This window comes from Thermobia domestica, chromosome 12, assembly GCF_964235325.1.
Source record: "Thermobia domestica chromosome 12, izTheDome1.hap1.1, whole genome shotgun sequence".
NCBI lineage: Eukaryota > Metazoa > Arthropoda > Insecta > Zygentoma > Lepismatidae > Thermobia > Thermobia domestica.
Genome location: NC_137465.1, coordinates 115,799,192 through 115,820,643, shown reverse-complemented (window position 1 = coordinate 115,820,643; position 21,452 = coordinate 115,799,192). Strand labels below are relative to the sequence as shown.

Here is a 21,452-nt window from a genome sequence, read left to right as displayed (position 1 = left end):
TACGTAAATAATGCAACTACATATCTGAAGCAAGGAGTATAACACTAGAAACAATAGCAATGCAAGAAGCGGGGCCTTGAGAGAAGTAACGAGAAGCAGTTGCTTGATTTGTGTGTTGCACATTGCGATAATATAAATATATCTTTTTGTTAAATCTCGAAGTAACCATTTTGTTTATATTAATTGGAAACATAATAATTTGAGGTAAATATGGTGAACCTGTTTGTTATTAATTTTATGTTTTTATTCTTGTTTGATCTGGTGGCATTTTGAAGAATTAGGGAATATAGTTGACGTAAGTCAGCATCAGTTCCAGAAGGAGCTGGACGCTCATACTTTTAGGGATTATTCATTGAGTATCTACGAACTATGCTTTATATAACGTATCTTCAACTCCTGTTTGACCTAAGTATAAGGGCAAAGCAAACCACCTACAGTGGCTTACTAGCAAAAATGGGTAAACTTTACAATACACGCTCCAACCGCGCATCGATAAGTAGAACCGCTTTAAAAGGGTATAATAGGTTAAGATAAGGCAGAGTGGAGTAAGGTAGGCATAGTTGGGTATGGTTAGCTTGGAGTTGGGAAAGTTTTGACCCCTTTTCTTAAAATTAATAGAGTATAATTTCTAGTTTGGATATAGTATACATGAAGCTGCATCAGTTCCCAAAGGAGCAGGATGCTCATACTTTTAGGGATTATTCATTGAGTATGTATGAACTTACAAAGGGGGTAACAAAGCGACTTTTATTTACTTATCGACTGATACGAAAATAAAAAGGAACGTACCTGTACTTCATATCTGCATGTGTAGTGCCCTTGTAGGTAACTCTTTACTTCGGGCAAGGCAGTGATATCCCGTCACTGTTAGTATTATTCACAGGTGTCATTGGTTCCTTTCTGTTGCTAGGGATTATTCATAGACTATGTACGACCTTAAAAAGGCAGTAATAAGGGGACTTTAATTTACTACAATATTGCCCTTGTACTTAATGCAATCAGTTCCTGTCACTGCCTTGCCTAAACTAAAGATTTGCCCCCTTGTACTTTATCTATGACTATGCGTGTGGAGGGAGGGGGATTTAACGCATGTCGCATGTCTTGTGCACATGGATACTTCTTACTATTGCACTACGTAGAAAATTTATGGTATTTCATGTAGAAGTGGTAATAGAACACAGAAGAAACACAGATCAGGGGGTTCTCATGTATACTATTACCGCCTAGTGTAAAACTATTGCTTAGTGCTCTACGACTGTTAAAATAATTCAGTTAATGTAAAAGATGACTGTGTTAGATGCTATTTCCGCCGGCGGAGTATTTCTTCAGTGTACAAAAGCTGCACTAAATGTGCACAATTGTAGTATTAAGAATGTGAATCCATTACAAGTGCTATAGAAATTCATATCATTGCGAAAACCCAAGTGTTTTCGGTACTTTAGCTACGCGCATACCCGCCGCTGCTTACGCTCCTGCTTTCAGATGCACCCCAGCGTAGACCTTCAATGACTCGGTTAGTTACCACTCGTGCTTTCAGTGGGCATCTAGCACACGTTGATTTGAGTTTTACTGTATTTTATCCTGTATGACCAGACGCTGCATTTATACGCAAATCTGAAAGAATTTGCATTTTTCAACTATTTCCTATGGGAGGAAATTCGAGAAAGAATTATAATTGTTTACCAATTATTTCGAGATATATATCTAAATTTGAGTTGCATAAATAAGGGTATCGAACACTATACTAAGCGATTCTTGTGTGCAGATTTATAGTATGTCGTCAAATTAAAAAAAAAAAAACTTTCGTCCTTTGGACATTTGTGCTGTATCGCGGACCACACACAAACAAAAAACACCAAAATGTATTAAATTTGCTTACATTTAGTTAGATTACGGTAGTTTACATTAAATTAGCCTAAAATAGGTTCGAAACAGAGGCTTCTATGATATGAAATAGAAAATTCCTATTGCGTATAAATCCGGCGTCCGAATGAATGACATAAAAGCTACAGTACAAAAAAATATAAACCAGACGCCTTATTAAGTGGCCACTGAAAAGCACGAATGCTATCTAACCGAGTCATGGCAGGGCGAAGGTTATGTTAATGCGCGTGAGCAAGTGTAATAAAAACAGGTGGATTTTGGCTGGTTTCATACTAGTAACGCTTGATTGTAAACAGTACACCGTGTGAATCACACAGTTTCAACAACTTATGCTCCTTATTTTTGTATAATTTTATGAAACCCAAAACACGACATGTCACAGTCTTGACATATACGTGTCATTTCCACACTGCCTTTCCCGCCACTACATCATAAGTGTACGTCACTGTGATATAGTCCTTTCCGCCTCCATATACAGTGTCACTGACATCAGAAGCAGCCTAAAACAACCACTTTCTTAACTTCAGCTATTCCTCTCACCTGACTTTCATCCAGTTTTCCTTATAAACCAAAATAAATTCTCCAATCCACCCAGTAAATTTCAATTGTGCTAAGGATGTACCGATACCACTTTTTCACCAATACCCGATAACGATACCTTTTGAACACATTTCTTATATATTATCAGGAATTTTCAGAATAATGAAATGATCAATATTATAATAGCGTATATTAGATAAAAGGCCAAAATTTGACATACATAGACAAAGAGTAGAATTTCATATTAGGTCCCACACAAAAAAATACATTTCCTGTAAACTCGATCCAGCTCTCATAAAATGAACTAAAAAGCAGCAAATTCTTATATAGTGTAAACTTAATTCTGAGTCAGTGACTGATATTTAAAGTGATAATGTACGTTGATACTTACATTGTATTTACTACTCTCTATTACGTACATATAATGCAAACGGATACTACGGTTACAAATTTTTATTGTTTACAATATTATGTTTGCTGAACCAGGTGTTGCTGTGTATACAGGGTTTTAAAAAATCACGAAATTTTTTTAAATAAATCATTTTTGTTGATTTTTTAATTTAAATCACTAGTACTCGGTTTTTTTAAAAAAATTAGTAAAATTCAAATGTTCATTTTTGTTATTTTGTTTTATTGATAAGTTCGGAGTTTCCCAGTTTCTTTTAGTTAGACTGAAAAGCAAAATTCGGGGTTTCCCGATACTTATGGTGTGTTTTCTGAAAGGTGTTTCTCATACGTGACAATTAATCAAGAGCAGTACATCACTATTCTCTTAACTTGTAACAGTGGGTGGTCACCTTGATCTCGGGAGTTCAAATCTGAATGATTGAACGAAAGAAAGATAACGTATAGGTTTATTATTATTATTATTTTATTTTATTTATTTATTTTTTCAATCCGAATTCCAACTGCAAACGAGAAAGGATTTCATTCAAAATTCAAGGTATGTGACTCAGAAATGCAAGATCTTGTTATTTAGCTGAGAAAACATTTAGAAGTGTTCAAAGCAGAACAACTAGCGGAAGATTCTGGGGTGTGACGAGAGTGACATTAAAAATTGGCCAATTTTGTTTAATGTATGTGAAGAATCGATCAAAAACAGACAAAACGGTACAACAGAAAGTGAAAAATGTAAATATTAAAAGAAATGTAGGACACGTGGTCCAAACTCTCAAGCCGATTTTTGTTGCATTGGACAGAATTCAAAGAAATGAAACAACGTTATCTGACGCTGTAGGAATATGGAGGTGTCTTCATGAAGAGTTAAAAGACGCACTCCAAGACGAGGAAATATAAAATAAATATGAAAACAGGTATATAGAAGCATTAACGCCTCCCTATTTCTTGGCCTACCTTCTCGATCCGAAACAGCGAAAATTCAAATTAACTGCCGAAGGAAACGATTTAGTTTTGAAATTTGCAGAAGCTTATGGTGGCACTTCTCTACTGCCCATCTAATTAAATTTCAAGCGAAGTCTCTTCCTTTCTCTAGCGTCATTTTCACCGACTAAGTTCTACAAGGTGTAACAGCCATTGAATGGTGGAAATCAAAAGCAATTCTGCTTGACATGGAAGTATGGAGCCAATTATGCAGGTGTTTACAGCTTTTGTTTCATCTGCAGGAGTTGAAATAGGGTGTCCACTAAAATTTCAAAATGAAATTTCGTGACTTGCGTGACCTTTTCTTTACCAAACCATAAAATTTCGTAACATTCTCAAGAGCGAATTAGGCCGAATTTTCATGCAAGCGATAGAAGTGTGCTTTGCTTGGGATTTGGTAGCATCTATAAGGCCGACATCGACATTTTTGGTGGTGAATTTTGACCTTTTATACAACAAAATTTTTCAGTCGGTACTTATATTTGTGCAGGTGCAAAGAATCGTAACCCAAAAGCTAAATTTCTTGACTTTCGTGATCGATAGACACACTGAAAAAATTTTTCTTCTTTTGATTTTGTACAATCTAAAAGACGAAATCGTTTAGGCACTGATAAAGCCTCTAAGTTAGTTTTTCTTTTTAAGCAACTTAATCAGAAAAGAATTTAAATATGCTTGTGTAGAAAAATTTGCATTGCACTGCAGAGTGAGTATATGGCCTATTTTATATTTTTGTTTATAAAATGAATATTTTTTTACACTTCAATTTTTACTATATCGTAATATATATATTTTAAAATAGTGTTAATCAGTGTCGTTTTATATAATGCCATATGTTTATATTTCTTGTACGCACTTACACTTACCTATGGAAGAGGAATAATCACTAGATGTATTGTATAGGCAAATATATAATTTTATTTTGTTACATATCACTATCTTTCGCTTAAAAACTGTAAATGTATTCAAGGTAAACTTGTATATCAACATTATGTATATATATATATATATATATATATATATATATATATATAGGGTTTTCATAAAATATGCACGGATTTAATTCGCTTATAATTTACATAAAAATGCTCATATTGAAATGAAATAAAGTGCAAATGGTAGCGAAAGGATTAAATTTTTACCTGTAATCTGCACCAGCTCAGTTCATTCACCGCCACACCTCCAACTGGGCGCCATTTACGTCCACACATTCGCGTAGGCGTGGGCTGTTGATGATGCTTTCCCTTACCCTGCTCACTGTTGCAGGCGATATTGGCGGCCTCCCACTTCGAGGACGGTCCAGGACGCTTCCTGTCTCCAAGAACTTAACATGCCACTTTCAGCTTACAACTTACTTTTAACAGTCAACATTGAAACAACAATGGATGGAATTTGGTAAGAAACTGACCCTTGCCCTCCCTCTCCCTCTCTCAACGTGTTCAGAGTTGCCGCTTATCTAACAGTGTTGCCAACTAAAAATTTAATCCTTCCGCTACCGTTTGCACTTTATTTGATTTCATTATGAGCATTTTTATAAAAATTATAAGCAAATTAAATCCGTCCAGACTTTATGAAAACCCTGTATATACACAGTGTGTGTGTATTTTATGTTATACGTTCATAAATAATTTCAAGTTATCTACACTGAGTATGACCAACATAATACAACACTATGTAAGATGGTTTAGTAGTTAATAAAAAGTAGTTTAGCACAGGACGTAGACACTGCCATAAATGAACAGTTTGCAGTTTCTAATCAAAAATTCCCTTTTTTAAAAATATATTTTTCAATGTTCTTATTAATAAGTTTGCAGTTACGATAAAAAAGAAAGTTTGTCATATATATATATATATATATAGCGTGTTTCAAAAGTCGGGGAACACTTTTAATATTTTATTAATAGTAGCATTGGAAAGTAACGAATTGCATGATTATAAAGGGTAAACTGTAAAGTTTGTTTTGAACAATGCTTATTTCACAGACACTCTATGTGGGAACCACGTGCGACCCTACAAATGTCTACGCGACAATCCAACTCTTGCCACACACGAGCCAACATGTCGTCCGAGACTGTTGCTGTTGCTTGCTCAATTTTCCTTTTCAATTCCCTAACATCACCTGTCAAAGGAGGGACGTATACAAGGTCCTTCACGTACCCTTCCAAAAAGAAATCGCAAGGGGTGATATCTGGAGACATAGGAGGCCATTTGAGCACACATTGGTCTTTTGATCTACCACGACCAATCCAACGATTTGGTAGCTCTGAGTTCAGATATGACCTAACTGGGTGAAAATGGGGGTGGGGGAAAGGAACCATCCAACTGAAGGACAAAGTTCTCTGATTCAGTCTGCAACAATGGCAATTACCAGTCCTGCAACATGTGAAGGAAGGACTCTCCATTAATAGTTTGTTCTTCAAAGAAGAAAGGCCCATACAGTTTCTTGTGGGACATGGCACAGAAAACATTTACCTTTGGAGAATCTTGCTCGTGTTCCAAAATTTCATAAGGGTTTTGTGTTCACCAAATTCTACAGTTGTGCCTGCTCACTTTTCCACTTGTATGAAATGTTGCCTCGTCTGAAAAAATGATTGAATTCACAAAAGCATCCTCTTGTCCTGCAATGCACAACAAAATGTAAATAATACCAGGACCCTGGAAATTTGTTCCACGTACTCTTAGAGGTCTTCGAATCTCCAGTTGGGAAATGGTCTAAGACATTCTGAATTATTATTTTCCCGGTGATTGCTCAAACAATTGTGTACAGATTGATAATATACGTGCAAACTGATATGTTATTAAACCGATTATTCACCTTTAAAACATGTACCGATATGTGCTAGGGTAGAGTAAAATAGGTAGAAAGGAGGCTTCTTTCCTTCTCCCTTAATGTCTAAACTACTTTGGTACTTCCACTTGGCACAGACGTGATGTAGTTTGTAATTTTTTAAAAAGTCAAACGTGTTAAAAATCTACACATTATATATATTAATTTGTTCTTTAAATATCCCAAATTAAAATTTCCTTCTCATTCATTCAATAAGGCCTATTCAGAATTAGGATTAGATTTCTGGGTTTTCGGTATCTATGGCCATGTTAGCCTGTCATGTATGAGGGATGACGTCCCTTGGCGAACACATTGCCCGGGAAATTTGGGAGGAAGAAAGGAAGCAAGCGGCCTAGGACCGTTACGTTACATACCATCCCGGCATTTGCGTTGTGCGAATGAGGAAAATCCAAGAAAATTCTCACTCAGGATCACTGGTATGGAAGAACAGTTACATCGTTCCGATCGAGTGTCCTCATCTAAAATCGAGTCCGAGAATCTAAAATCTCGCACCAAGGGCAAGAGCGTCTGCGACTACGCTATACGGGATCACAATCCAGGATTTCACAGTGATCTTAGAATAGAGATGCAAAAAAGCCGGCTTTTTTGAATCGATGGGTTTTTTCACATAAAAAGCCGGCTTTTTTGGGAAAAAAACGAGAATTTTGGAAATTTTGGCTTTTTTCAACTTCATGATTTTTCTATCTAAATAGCTTTCTTATAGTATATTCTATAGTTAGATAAAATTCCATGACCTGAATGTGATATTTCGCACTGAAATTCACCATCACGATGGATGGAGCACATGTTTTACGAATTAAAGCTAACATGAAGAATGTAGTATTTGAGGGTAATTTTAGAGGCTATTTAACTTTATTTTAACTTTTGAGTTATCGACATCTTTTTTCTTCTCTAGTTTGTCATCCGTGTTTCATTTCTAAGAGCTTTTAGTACTCTAGCTTCTAGCGCAAAAGTTAAACTTGCCCGTTTTTCTATTTATCCGTCAAAGCGTACGTTTTTCAATATATCCGTCAAACCGTACTTCCACATTTCTGTTATACTGTAGCTGTGAAGTGATTTAGCAATAATTTTCCGGACACAACCTTGAATACCAATTTATACAAATAATCAGTAGCGGATTTAGAAAAGTACTTTAGGAGGGTTTTTTCTGATTGTTTCGTTTCCTAAAAAGTCCTAATTTTATTTGGGAAGTGCTTGAAGTTTATGAGTACAGGCATAACTAATATTTCGTTTCGTTTATACGTTTAGCAATAATCTTCCGGATACAACTTTAAAAATCATTTTATACTGAGAATCAGTGGCGGATTTAGAAAAGTATTTGGGGAAGGGTTTCTTACTAATGTTTAGTTTTTTTAAACATTCGTAATTTTTATTTGACGGGAGCTTAAAGTTTATGAGTAAAGGCATAAATAATAGATATTTCGTTTGTTGCAGACATTCCGTAACTTTGGGGAACGGGCTTCAGTCCGAAAGACCGCTCCCCTAACCTTCGCAAAACCGTCACTGCTGGTAATTAGTAATAATAACGATTTAAAAACAATAAAAAAGGAAGTCGCCCAACTCACAGTACACGCACTATTTCTACATTCACAGATGGAATGAAGAAAAGCTTTGTCAGAATGGTCGAATGCTGGTTGAATCCCGGACTTCCCGATAGAAGCGCAAAAGCTAATCACTCAGTCATGTTTGTTGTGCAGTTGTATTTAGCTTAACTTAAATATATTCCGTAGTCTTTTTTTTTGGGAAGGGGGGAGTTCCGTAATGATATGTTGAATCCCTCTTGTTAAAAATTCAGAAAACTTGAGGATTGGGTAAACTGTGATGGTGGTTCTATAAAACTTAACTGTAGAATTTCAAGAATATACAGAACCAAAAGCTGTAGATGTGCAGCCTTTATGTGTATCATATAAATCTAAGTATTTCTCTTATGTTTTATTTTAATTTTATTTTGTTTCAAAAAGAGGGTATGGAATATTTTGAAGTAAAAATACTACATACTACTTTGCTAGTTATTTGTGTATTCTTTAAAAAGAAGTGTTTACTTTTAGGGTTGGCTGATTTACACCAACTTTTTTTTTTAATAACTGGTTTAAACCACAAAAATAAAAAGAATGAAAAATGCGAATCGTGTGAACTTCATGGTAACGTTTCCAGACATCAAACCACCTGCAATAGTTTTATTTCCCTTTCACCTTTTAATCAAGGTGTCCCATGTTCAATTCTCGGTCGAACCACAATCCTTCTTTCATGCGTAACCCAAGTAGCGGTTCGGATGTCAGTTTAAGCAAAAGTCTTCTCCTTGATAACCTCGGTATTTCGTAAGGATGTTAAGCCTAAATATACGAAACAAACCAAATTGTATATTTCTACATGCCTAAATGCGTGTTGTTTTATAAAGAAGCCAATATTGCTTAAATATATTGATAGAAATTGGTAAAATTTATCGATTGCCTACGTAGCTTCCAACATTAGCTTGGATTGGACTCTCAATGATATCTACGTACCGGTAATAAATTTGTAATTTAATACCTCAGTTTTAGCGTACTGATTATGGTACGTTGACCTTTAAATTTTACATGCAAAGCAATAACAGGATTTTCCCGTTATTGTCTTACATTTCAAGTAATGACGGGATTTTCCCAATGGCTAGGGCGGGAGATTCTCAACTTAAGAAATTTACTGACCGCACTTCTTTAAGCTTAAAGGAGTTCTTCCGGCATAACCCCGCTGTTGCATAATAACATCAAGGGGAAAGAAACTTAGGCTATTTCTGTGAATATGTAATATAAATACATAAAGAAAAAATCTAAGTCAAAAAAGCCTGGTTTAAACCAAAAAAGCCTGGTTTAAACATCCCCCAAAAAACGGGTTTTTGGCATATTCAAAAACAACCACGGTTCTTGCCAACTCTGCTTACTTTTGTATATAGGAGGTTAAAAAATTCTTATTATATACATTGGTTAATCCTGTGGAATTCATAATGTAAATATGTTGAAGAAAAATTGTTTGAAATATTTTTTCGAAATTCATAGTTTATTTTTGATGTTTTATATTATTATCAGCATCAACCACTAATTAAATGATTTTTTGTGTTATAAAGAAGCGATACAAAGTCTGTTTTATCAATTTAAAGCAGTATTTTGAAAAAAGCCCAAAATTTCCGAAGCAAAAAAGCAAAGCAGAAAAAACCGAGTTTTTTTCCAAAAAAGCCGGTTTTTTTCCGAGCCCTTGCATCTCTATCTTAGAATAAAAGTATTTTTTAAATGTTGCACGAATTGTATGTGTATCTTAATATATGGAGGTGTCTGATTCACTTAATCTCATAGTTCACAATTTTGTAAGAAAAACAATGTGATACAGCATAATTTTACGAATGATACTCAAAAACCCAAGTGTTTTTTTCGGGTTAGGCCTACATGGGCAAACGCTGCGTTTTAGTAGTTTCTTTCGTTAACTTGTTCATGTTACAAGGAAATTCAATATCATGGTTATTTTTGGTATCATTAATCGATGTGTATTATTTCCCTCATTGCACTAAACATAATTTGATGCTCAGTTAACACATACTTCGAGATAGTGTGATTTATTTTGATTCACATTGAGTTCGTGGTTTTACCGCGCTTCAGTTGTAATTCATGGTCTTTAGAATTGAGATTGTTAGGTGACGTAATTGTGTGGTGGCCCTTCGGTGACGTGTGTATTGGTAGCAGTGATGTCAATCCGTTGGAAAAATTCCATTTGGTGGAATCTTTCGAAATTAATTTTTTCGAGTTAAAGGAAATTTTTGCCGAAATTGGCATCATATATTGGATTTTTCGTACTTACAAAATTCTCTTGGAGTGAAAAATAGATATAATAAGTGATCAAAGAATGTAAAATTACTGTTATTTTTTTAAATTTTAACCGGAACCTTTTTATCTCGAAAATTCGTGAGGAAATAGTTTGTGGAGTGTGTGGTAATCACAAATCAACCACCAAAAATTGTGCTCTGGAGAAATAATATAAGAAACGAATGAATGAATGTATAAATGAAAGATCTTAAAATGAAATATTTCAGTTTAACATCCCATGATTACGCACTTTAAGCTGAGGAAAACAGATGATTAAGGCAGATGAATGATGATGGAAGAATTGATGGAATGAGGAATGTGGGTACCCCGAGGAAATCAAGGACACAGGGTTGTCCACCACAAACTTACTTGGGCGGGAATCGAATCAGGCACCCCACCCACCAGAGGTAAGCACTTTCCCACTGAGCCACAAAAAAGAAAGAAAGGAAAATATCAAACGAGAAACAAGCAACTTCAAAAATTTTCTACACAAAATCTGTGGAAATCGAATTTTTTTGTAGTATCGTCAGACTCAGCACGAGATGATGCCACAAAGGCGTAATAGAGACATTGCATTTCTGAAACAAAAAATACTTGTTTTCGATTAAGGAATACTTACTCACAAGCTATGTTATGTTCGTGGAGGATCAAATAGTTAAATTTCACTTTATTATTATTATTATTATTATCATCTTGGAATTAATTACATGTAGTATAACGTGGGAAGTTCAAAAGGAAAAAAATGAAACTTTTTGATTCTAGAGATGAGTTTTTATAACTTTTCAGGTTGTCTTCACTCATTGAGAATACGTTTTTTTCTTTCTTCTTTCGAACGTCGGAGGAATATGTTAATTGTCGATGTTTTATTTGTAACATGCATGAATAAAAATGACTTATTTAAATGTTGAAATAGTGGTATTTTATTTGTATGTTTGGAAGGAGATCGATAAAGATGAAAGGGAAAGATGTATTTTCCTTTTACAACCTTGTGCACTCCGTGACTTGATATTAGTGTATTGCTTTCTTAATGGGTTTTCTTTCTCTCTCCTTTAATTTGGTGATTTTCGTTCAAAAATACAATTTAATCATCACTTTACTCATTTACCTGATTTCAAGTTACCAACTAACAAACTTCATCTCAGTAGACGAGAGTAGGTTAATAGAGCAAGGTAGCGTTAGGTTAGTAGAGTAAGATAGGTTAATTTATTGCTTGTGTGTTGTATTTACAAGTACTTTAATGTTTTTCTCAGTGATATGAGTTTCTATATACTTATAGAGCTTCCCTATACCGTGCAGAAATACTTCACCTGTGGCTTGATGCAGATTAAGAATAGGGGTTATCTCTGAAAATTTACAAGTGAAATTTAATTATTGAGGAAGGAGAAAATTATTTATTTCGTAACAAACTTGTGTAAGTCATGTGTGAGCATACAACAGCAACATAATGACAGTAATACAGTTATAACCCGAAGCTCATTTTTAGTGACCATCTAGCATGAGTACTTGTACTTTCCTGTCATGTGCACACACACCGTCGCTAACACTCCTGGTCCCTACGAATACACATCTGTGCTGTACCTTTTGCCGTGCAGCCTCATAACCTCATACTTATCTGAACCAAAATAGATGTCGTGCTAGCTTGTAGTGACCACCTAAGAGAAGTAATCGTTTTAATGGAGTTCTGCATGCAATTGATGGCCAAACAACAAAAATGTAGAGTGTTTAGAAGGCATTAGGAGATCATAATTAGTGAAAGAATTGTAATTTTCGAACTGTCATTTCTAATGATGTTCCAAGTGGGGTATCGGGAAGCGCCAACAAAAGAAAGAGTATGGAAAACATCAGGATATTTCCACGAAAAAATGTGAGTTTCATTATAATGTAAATTCGTACCCTACTCCTCATTGTAAAAATGAAAACGTTGGATCCAGGCGGATCTTTCGATTATTACCATGATCATGATTTACACATCACATTCTTGCTTATAGTAATGAGTACAGAAACATAAAGAATTAATTACTGGAAAAATTTTGAATTTTCGGTTATTTTCTGGTGCTTCTTCTTAACATGACCTGTTGTGAAGTGGGATATATGCTCACGCACTGACAAGGTAAAAAGTGTACAAGGTATTACGATATTTTCACAAAATAAGGTATTAGGATATTTACACAAAGAAATGAAAGTCTAAGTGTTGTTTGAGGACAGGCAGGCCTATAACGGAGGGTTAAGGCGGTATTTTTAGTTGCCGTCACGTATAGTAGAGTAGTACAGGAAAATAATATTTTTCAAAACTTTGACAGCGAGGTTCTTAATCAGCACCTTCTCTCATCTCGAAACATAAGTGTTGCTTTTACTATGTAATGAATTCAGTCTACGAACACAGTGTAATTAAAGTTCTCGTCAACCTGAATAGGAGTTTGTAAAATTTACAACAGAAATGTCGTATAACCTCCTGAAACCGAGGAAAATTCAACTATATGAAGTATGCGCAATTTTATGATAAATATTGTATAATATTAATGTTTACCGCCGTTTGATTAGTAAATGAAAATACTTGGTGAACATTTTTGCGCGCATTCGCAGTAACACCATGTAAAGCCATCTGTACACTCGGAGTCAACGATTAAAACGTAGAACATAAATGGTTTTAAAACATTGTTTCTTGTTGTTACATTATCATACGAAAAATAAGTTGTTCTAAATTGCATAATTATTACTTTTATATATTTTCCATACACAAATATCATGACTGTTAATGACATATCTGATAACTATACATATTTTTTAAACAATATTACATTAGAAAATACTACGTTACAATATTACACTAAAATATAGTACTCTTTCTTGAAATGTTTCCTCATGTTCATTTCTATTTTTGTTCGTAACCACATTTTCATTAGTCCTTTACTGCTTTTTGTGAAAGGTGAAGAAGCAATTTCGATTGGCCTGTACACACAAGAATACTTGACATTTTATGCATCGCACCCTCGAAAATTGTTTGTAGCCTGGCTATCTGCAACGCACATAATTCTTGAGATCAACGACTTGTGAAAGATGTGCTGCATGTGCATATCTTGATTAAGAACATGGTGTTGGAATAGGTGTTTTGTTTGACTTTTTTGAAGAAGGTTCTGCTTCATCTGAATCATCGTCTTGGTTTCCGTCATTTCCTTACTAGATTAATATTCCAGCCAGACAACCTTGTCACACGTTCAATTAGTGGCCTCACTTTCCAAAATATATCCTTCTCTTCCCCTTCCTCAGGAATTTTATCATCGAACACTATTTTCAGGTTATTTCGGATGATCATTTAGCGATCACGGGTCATATTACTTGCAATAATGGGAACTTTTGTGTCATTTTCCCAGTAGATTCTCATACTTGGATAATGAAAATAAAATAAATACATGATTACAGTTTGTTTTAAATTAATGCAACCACAATTCTCGAACTGAAGCTTCCTTGATCTCATACATGAAAAAGTGTGAGATAATACTGACAGTTGTGAAGGGAAAACTTTTGCTATTTTTTGAAAAGATTTGGTAATGCTACTGATAATTAGTGCATTAATTTCCCAGATGGCTATTATTTTTCACGCAGTTTAGAATCGAAATGCAAGCGGAGTCCAAGAAGCCGCACAATAAAGAGTGAACTAGACTATCACAGTTAGGAATATTTGTGATTAAAAATCAGACATTAAAAGAGGTGTGCACTTGTGGCAAGCGGTTGCGTACGCTTTTAAAATAAACCGCTGGGAATTCTTTCTCGTCAATTGTCCTCCAAGTACCAAAGGCCTGTTGTCCAAAATTCCCTACAATTCTATTATGCATCTATCTCAGTGTTCCTTGGAGTTTTTTCATAGCCATTTGTATATGTGATATTTATTTATATATTATGGAAATCAAAATATGTTATTGGCAAAACAAACGTCATCAAACTACAAGAAAACAGACCTACATAGTGTATTTCGAATATTAAATATTTTTTTGTCTTTATCACAATGTGCATGCATGAAAACCGAGTGTAGAGACTTCTCTACACACACACACACACACACACACACAAAAAAAAAAAAAAAAAAATGCTGCGTGCCAGTAACTACAAAGGAAAGTAAATCCGAAATAACACAAAGAATTTACATTATTTCATACACCTACAAACAAGGTTTGAACACACTAAATTAGATTTTGAATAGCAATCAAAATAAATTACTTGCTGACTGCGTGACTTTGACTTATGTACTGCTGGACGCCATCTTGTCTCTTTCACAGATGGATTAGTTCTCGGACTTTCCCTGCTATCTATGAACCAGAGCAGAATTTCAACTGTAGAGAATGATATACATCCTGCTTTAACGCAGCGCAACACGAGATTGTTGAGTAAACGGGCATTGAAATAACGTCATATTTTGTAGAGCCCTCTCTACGCCAGGCATCAGGAGGATAAGATGAGGTCTTATTTCAATCCTTCCTTAGAGTTCACAAAATAGTATTTTAAATATCACAAAACTAGGATATTAACAATCCACTAGACTCCGTATGTAAAATTGGTGTCCAAAATTTTTATAAAAAACACTTCTTTAAATAAATAAAAACAAAAAGCTGTAAACATTTACACAACAGGAAAAAAAAAAAACTTCAAATTAACTTGAAAAGCAGGGAAATGGGTCTCCTTCCTACTTTGGTCAGGACTTCCGTACAGAATGCAAAAAATTCTAACAGGGTTCAAAAGTTATAATGTAGAAGCAAAAGTAAACTCTAGCATTTAATAGGTCATGTGTACCTTTAACCAAGCCTGCATAGGTATTGAAGTCAGAAAGATCATATCAAAGACTCTAAGATCAAGATACAAGTAGTTTCAGGATTAACAGAACACCTAAATAAATCTAAGCATTCCATTAAATAAACCACATTTTGCACAAAACTTTGCTTGTAGGAAGAGAAGTTTATAAATCGATCATCAGGTTCAAGGACTTAAAATTAAACCTGGATAAAGCTACCTTAGACAAGCAATGGGATGAAATCATAATTTACATCAATCAACAAAACCTTACATAAAACCTACCGTCACTGCACTGAAATTTCTACGGCATGTGATTCAGCACACTGCACCGAAATTTCCTCAGCATTTGATTCAGCACGCTTCACTAAATGTCCACCTAGTTCAGTGTTAATGGATATGGAAACGTTGTTTCTTTCAAGGCAAATGGAAGTTATGTGAAGAGTTTTCCAATTCCTTAGGGGGGGGGGGGGGACTGATACTACCTACTAAATTTCCACCTTAAATGCTGAAGTTATTCTTTCTACCAAACACGAGAAGAAGAAAGGTAAAAAATGAATTAAGCTGCTGTTCAAGAAGTAGGGGTTTATCAGATATATACAGTCTTGGGAAGTAACATAACGGAAGTAACGCGTTACTTTTTAAGTAACGTTTCCTAGTAACGCGTTACATTTTTTTCAAAGTAACTGGGACGGTAACGCGTTACAAATATTTAAGTAATGTACCTAGTTTGCGTTACTTTTCGGATGAGTAATTACAATATATGTATATTTTTTTCGAAAACAATGTTTCTTTCCTGTAAGCGAATTTCTCAGAATGAAACAATGGAGCATGAACTACGTATGTCAGTGACCGACAGTCACCAACACACAGAGAACACAGATAAGATCATAGAGCTACTTGCTATTTTTGGAAGATGAGCACATCCTCAGGAAAATCACGTGTACTGATTGCAAGCACCTGGAAGATTTTGTTATAGATTATGACAGCTCCAAACCAATACATTTAGTGAGTGAACTACGAGTGCAATGGTACCGGTAGTCTATTTTACTTTGATTGGTGTTGTTTTTATAAAGATGGAGAACGAAAATATCTTACCGTTTGAACATTTGAAAAAATACTTTTTTCTTAAAAACTGAGGATGATAGTGGACAGAATTTAAAAGTAAAGTTCTTAAGTGGCCGGTGGAAAATATTTATCAACAACTAAGATGCTATAATTAATGATATACAGTAAGGGGTTAATATGAATAAACTGTGTTTTGATGAGCAGGCGTACTTTATTATTAGAAAATAGTTTGTTGATGGTATGTAATATTAGAATTCTTTCAGATCAGTTTGCGTATCCTAGAGTCCCGTTAATTATAGAGTTTGGAACAACTATCTTTATAAAGTATGTATCGATTTTAGAGTTACTTGCAAGTTTTGATTCACCCCTAGTTCATATGTTCTCATTTTCTTAGTTGTAGTGTAATGCTTCTCTATATTATGTATTTTCATTTTACATGACAACATTGTTATTATTATATAATTAGTTTACAGAATAATAATAAGCAGCCATTTTTTCTAACGCATAGGTATGGGCACGAGTCAAAGGTAATTTTTTCGAGTCAAGTTCCGAGCCGATTCACTGTTTTTGACGTCGAGTTTCTAATCGAGTCAAGTTTGAGAAATGGCTCGCTTGTTCATCTCGTTTTAACTCGTTTTGAAATCATGACCTAATTACACTGGAAAGCCATGAGAAATGTAAGCAGTAATATAGAATACTCTTAGTGTTGCTCACTGTTTAGACACTGCTCGCATCTCGTCTCATCTCGATAACGAGACCACAAGAGAATTTTTAAACGAGCTTAGTTCGGCTAGACTCAATGCTTGGGGTGAACCATCGGCTCGAGCCTGTTTGGTTGGGATGAGCCATCTGTTCGGTTCGGCTCAACTGAGCCGAGGGCTCTAGCCGGATCAATTGGGTGAGTTGGTGGCTCGGTTCGGCTCGACAGTGAATGGGTTGTGAGCCGATCTGCTCAAGTCCTTGACTATTCTAAATCCGGGGCAAGGAGTTTTGAACATATTTGGCCAGCGCCCTATAACTTTTAACAATGTTTGGCTCGAGCCCGAATACTCAACGTAGACCCTCAACCCAAATTCTGAAGCTCGTGAACAATGTCGTTGAATCCTAGACTTCACGATTACCGAGGTTGGTAATCAACTATTGTTTTTAGTATTCAGATACAAATCGCCTATCTTTCATGTTTATACAGTGTTGTTATAATAATAATAATAATAATAATAATAATAATAATAATAATAATAATAATAATAATAATATAATAGAGGTGGTAGTAGTGATGGTACGGAAAATTGAAGTAATAAGTTTTTTTTTTTTTTTTTTTTTTTTTCATATATTCAAAGTATCGGACCTAAAAGTAACGCGTTAATTTCGAAGTAGTGTAACAGTTACTTTTGTGGGGCAAGTAACGCGGTACATTTTAAGGGACAGTAAAGTAACTTGTAGCTCGTTACATTTTTACAAGTAACTTACTCAACACTGGATATATAACTAATAAAAAAAATAAGCCTTGAGCAACACACAGGTAACAATATTCGCTCTTTTATATAAATTAGTGTGTTAGTAATCATACATTCATGATGATTTGTATTTCTCTGTGAAATTTCTTAGGCCGAAAATCTACCTTTGTACCAAAAACGTTCAAAATCAGTCGGAGAGTGTTTGCATGATACTGTTGAATTTGAACTTTAAGCCTCCTCGGTTTTGTACCTTCTTTGTTGTACCTTCTTAATGAATACTTACATAAAATATTTGAATTTTACCAGACACATTCCTATTCTGCCACGCGTGTTCCACACGAAAATAAATATGTGTAAATTTTCCAAAATTGAAGAACAAATCTTCTGACAAGAATGCCCTAAATTGCATATATAAAAAATAACATTCCAAGGCGTAATCTTGTGCTAAGACTATCCAGATCGATAATTCCTACATTCTTGGCCGCTGTTTCCGAAATTTTACTATTGCCCTTGCCTTAATTTTTAATTTTATTTATTATTTTTTTAGTGCAAAATTGTATAAGTTACTGCAAATATAAGTAAACATAATTCATACATTAATTTGTTCTTTAATTATCTCAAACTAAGGTTAGAATTTATATCCATTGATTATATAAATATCCATAGGGATATTTAGAATCACGATGGTATTAGTCTTGATATATCTTAATAATGTATCAAAGTGTCTAATTCACCCAAAGAAGTCTAAAATCTCGTTAAAAAATGCAGTATCTGGAGGTAATATAGTATGTAGTTAATGATTATTAATGAATTATAAATTGTACTAATTTTTTCAAGTGTTGATAGGTTGGTTAAGTTAGTAGGAATTAATAAATGGTGAAGTCACGTCCATTAGTAAATAGTAGGGATTAAATTGAAGTTCTGAAAGTTTTAGCATTCGAATAGTGAAAATCTTGATTAGCGTTTTCCAATCCTTAGAAAATGTAATTTAACTTTTGCACACATTATTATTTTACAGTAAAAGTGACTTAAAGATAATAGTCATAATTCAGTAGTCTTTTTTTTTTTTTTTGGACGCATATTTAAATATTTAAAACTCACCTATAAGCATCCTATAATGTTGATAGCGACATACAACCTTTATGTAGGGAGTTTTTTGTGGTTTATGTAACCGTCGTTTCCTTCAAAAATAAATATTTTCTGGCAAGTTCAAATCTGATTACATAGTATTTTTTTCTTTAGTTCAACCAAGCTAGAATATAGCCATTTCACCTATATTCAAGGACTTCATTCATTCTATCTGTATATACTTTTCCAATATTCACGTCTTAGACTTAACTTCGTAACGTGAAGTGTTCAGTGGCTTAAGTTTTTTGTCTTCAGTGTTCATTTACGAAGACGAAGGTGGTTCGTTAAAACGGTTTGACGGGGTCAGCAACATTATACATGAATGTTTTAAATGCTTTATAATAAATTTATATTTTCCATTTTGTTTGAAATTAGGTAGAAAATGAACTTCTGGATTTTCTGCAAAATTGCAGACATAGTTTGAACATCAAAACTCATTTCTTTCAGATTTTAACGTACATAATTACATAATATATGCAACCAATTTTTGGTGAGCAGAGCGCATTATGAGAATGTATCATCCATCTCTCCGCTTTAATTATGTTAAAAAGAAATGTAGTCTTGATTGTCATCGTATCATGACCGAACGAACCGATGACAGTAATTTGTAAATATAGTTAGTATCTACCTCCAACTTAGTTTTTATCATACAGTAAGATAGGTAGCGGGAGTTCAGAATTTATGATTAAGAAAATATATATTTTACCGTGGATTTGTGGATTATTACATTAAAATATAATCCGTTCTTCATTGTTACACGATATAAGATATTTTTGACAAGAGAGCTTATCGAATATAATCGGAAATCAGTGGAGAGACGAGTAATAAATTTTACTAATTTTAGATAATGTTTGGTACAATCTGTCTTTCTCTTTATTTATATACACATATTTATTTACATTTATTAACATCTAGCTTGTTTCGCTACACGAACACTGTGCACTAGGCTGACGGAGCGTTGATCTCAAAATATGCAAAGACAAACGTTCCTCAACATAGCATGGAGTGACAGATTAGTTGCATAAAGTTCCCTGGATATAGATCTGCATGTTATCACTGTTAATGGCTTGCTTGTCCATCTTAAAGCTTATTGCTTAAAGCGGATAATTATGCTGCACAGTTCTGTTAAAGAGTAAGTTTCACTGGTATTGTTTTCTACTGTTTTAAATAAACTAAATGCTTACTGATGGAATCTATAGGATGCCAAAGAAGCCACATTGAAAAAGGGGCGAGAAAACTTTGAAAAACAGTTTGTGTTAAAAAATCTACAATGATGTAAGATGTCTTTTGTGTTTTAAATAAATAAATTGTTATGTTTTGTAATTAATAATTATACCTTTTTCAGTTAAAAATGGAGGACTCTGATAGCGAGGCACAGGAGCAGAAAGTGACTGGACCTGTTGACGACGCGTGGGCGTTAAAAGTTCCTGAGTTCAAGAAAGAAGATATGCGTCATCCACTTCTAGAAGAGAGTTCCTTTGCAACACTGTTTCCTCGATATAGGGAACATTACTTGCGTGAATGCTGGCCTTTAGTGCAGAAAACTTTAGATGAACATGGAATTAAAGCTGACTTGGATGTAATAGAGGGCAGCATGACAGTGCGAACGACTCGCAAAACGTGGGATCCGTATATCATAATTAAAGCGCGGGATATGATCAAACTTCTGGCGCGTAGTGTTCCGTACGAACAAGCGATTCGTGTTTTGCAAGATGATGTTAGTTCTGATATTATTAAAATTGGTTCATTGGTGCGTAATAGAGAGAAATTTGTGAAAAGAAGGCAAAGATTAGTGGGACCAAATGGTTGTACCCTAAAATCCATTGAATTGTTAACAAACTGTTATGTTTTAGTACAAGGGAGAACTGTAGCTGCATTAGGTCCATACAAGGGCTTAATGGAAGTCAGAAGAATTGTTGAAGACACAATGCGAAATATTCACCCTATATATAATATCAAAGCGTTGATGATTAAGCGTGAATTGGCAAAAGATCCAAAATTGAAAAACGAAAATTGGGAGCGTTTTCTGCCAAAGTTCAAGACAAAGACGTTAAGCAAACGAAAGCAACCAAAGAAGAAGAAGGTGAAAAAGGAATACACACCGTTCCCGCCGCCGCAGCCTGAAAGTAAATTGGACAAGGAATTGGCTTCCGGAGAATACTTCCTGAAAGAATCCCAAAGGAAAGCTCGAAAACGTCAAGAGAAGGAGGAGAAGCATGCAGCCGCTGCTAAATTACGAGAAGAACGAAGACAGAAACCGTTTATACCCCCTGAAGAACCTGCATATAAAAGTGAATCGGTTAGTAATAAAATGGATGTTGATATAGCTGCTTTGAAAGAGAAAGTGAAAAAGTCACAAAAGAAGAAATCTGTAAAATAGATAAATTGTTCTTTTTCGTGTTCATATTGTTAAGAAAGTGGATTTTTGTGAAAATAACCTCTGGTTCGTGGTACAAGTGTCCTCTTTTCTAATTAGAAAGGAATACTATTTTTATAAGAATTTAAAATATATATATATATATATATATATATATATAT

General features: G+C 34.5%; 1 protein-coding gene across 1 annotated transcript; it reads left to right on the top strand.

The window, feature by feature from the left end:
- The first annotated feature begins 45 nt into the window (after positions 1–45).
- dbe (KRR1 small subunit processome component homolog dbe) lies at positions 46–21,391 on the top strand. Its single transcript, XM_081734002.1, has 2 exons — positions 46–204; positions 20,260–21,391. The coding sequence occupies exon 2, from the start codon at positions 20,266–20,268 to the stop codon at positions 21,292–21,294; it is 1,029 nt and encodes a 342-aa protein (XP_081590128.1). The 5' UTR covers positions 46–204; positions 20,260–20,265; the 3' UTR covers positions 21,295–21,391.
- The last annotated feature ends 61 nt before the right edge of the window (positions 21,392–21,452 follow it).

Excerpts from the sequence above, each read along its gene's own strand:
- dbe (XM_081734002.1), top strand. The coding sequence starts at position 20,266 with ATGGAGGACTCTGATAGCGAGGCACAGGAGCAGAAAGTGACTGGACCT.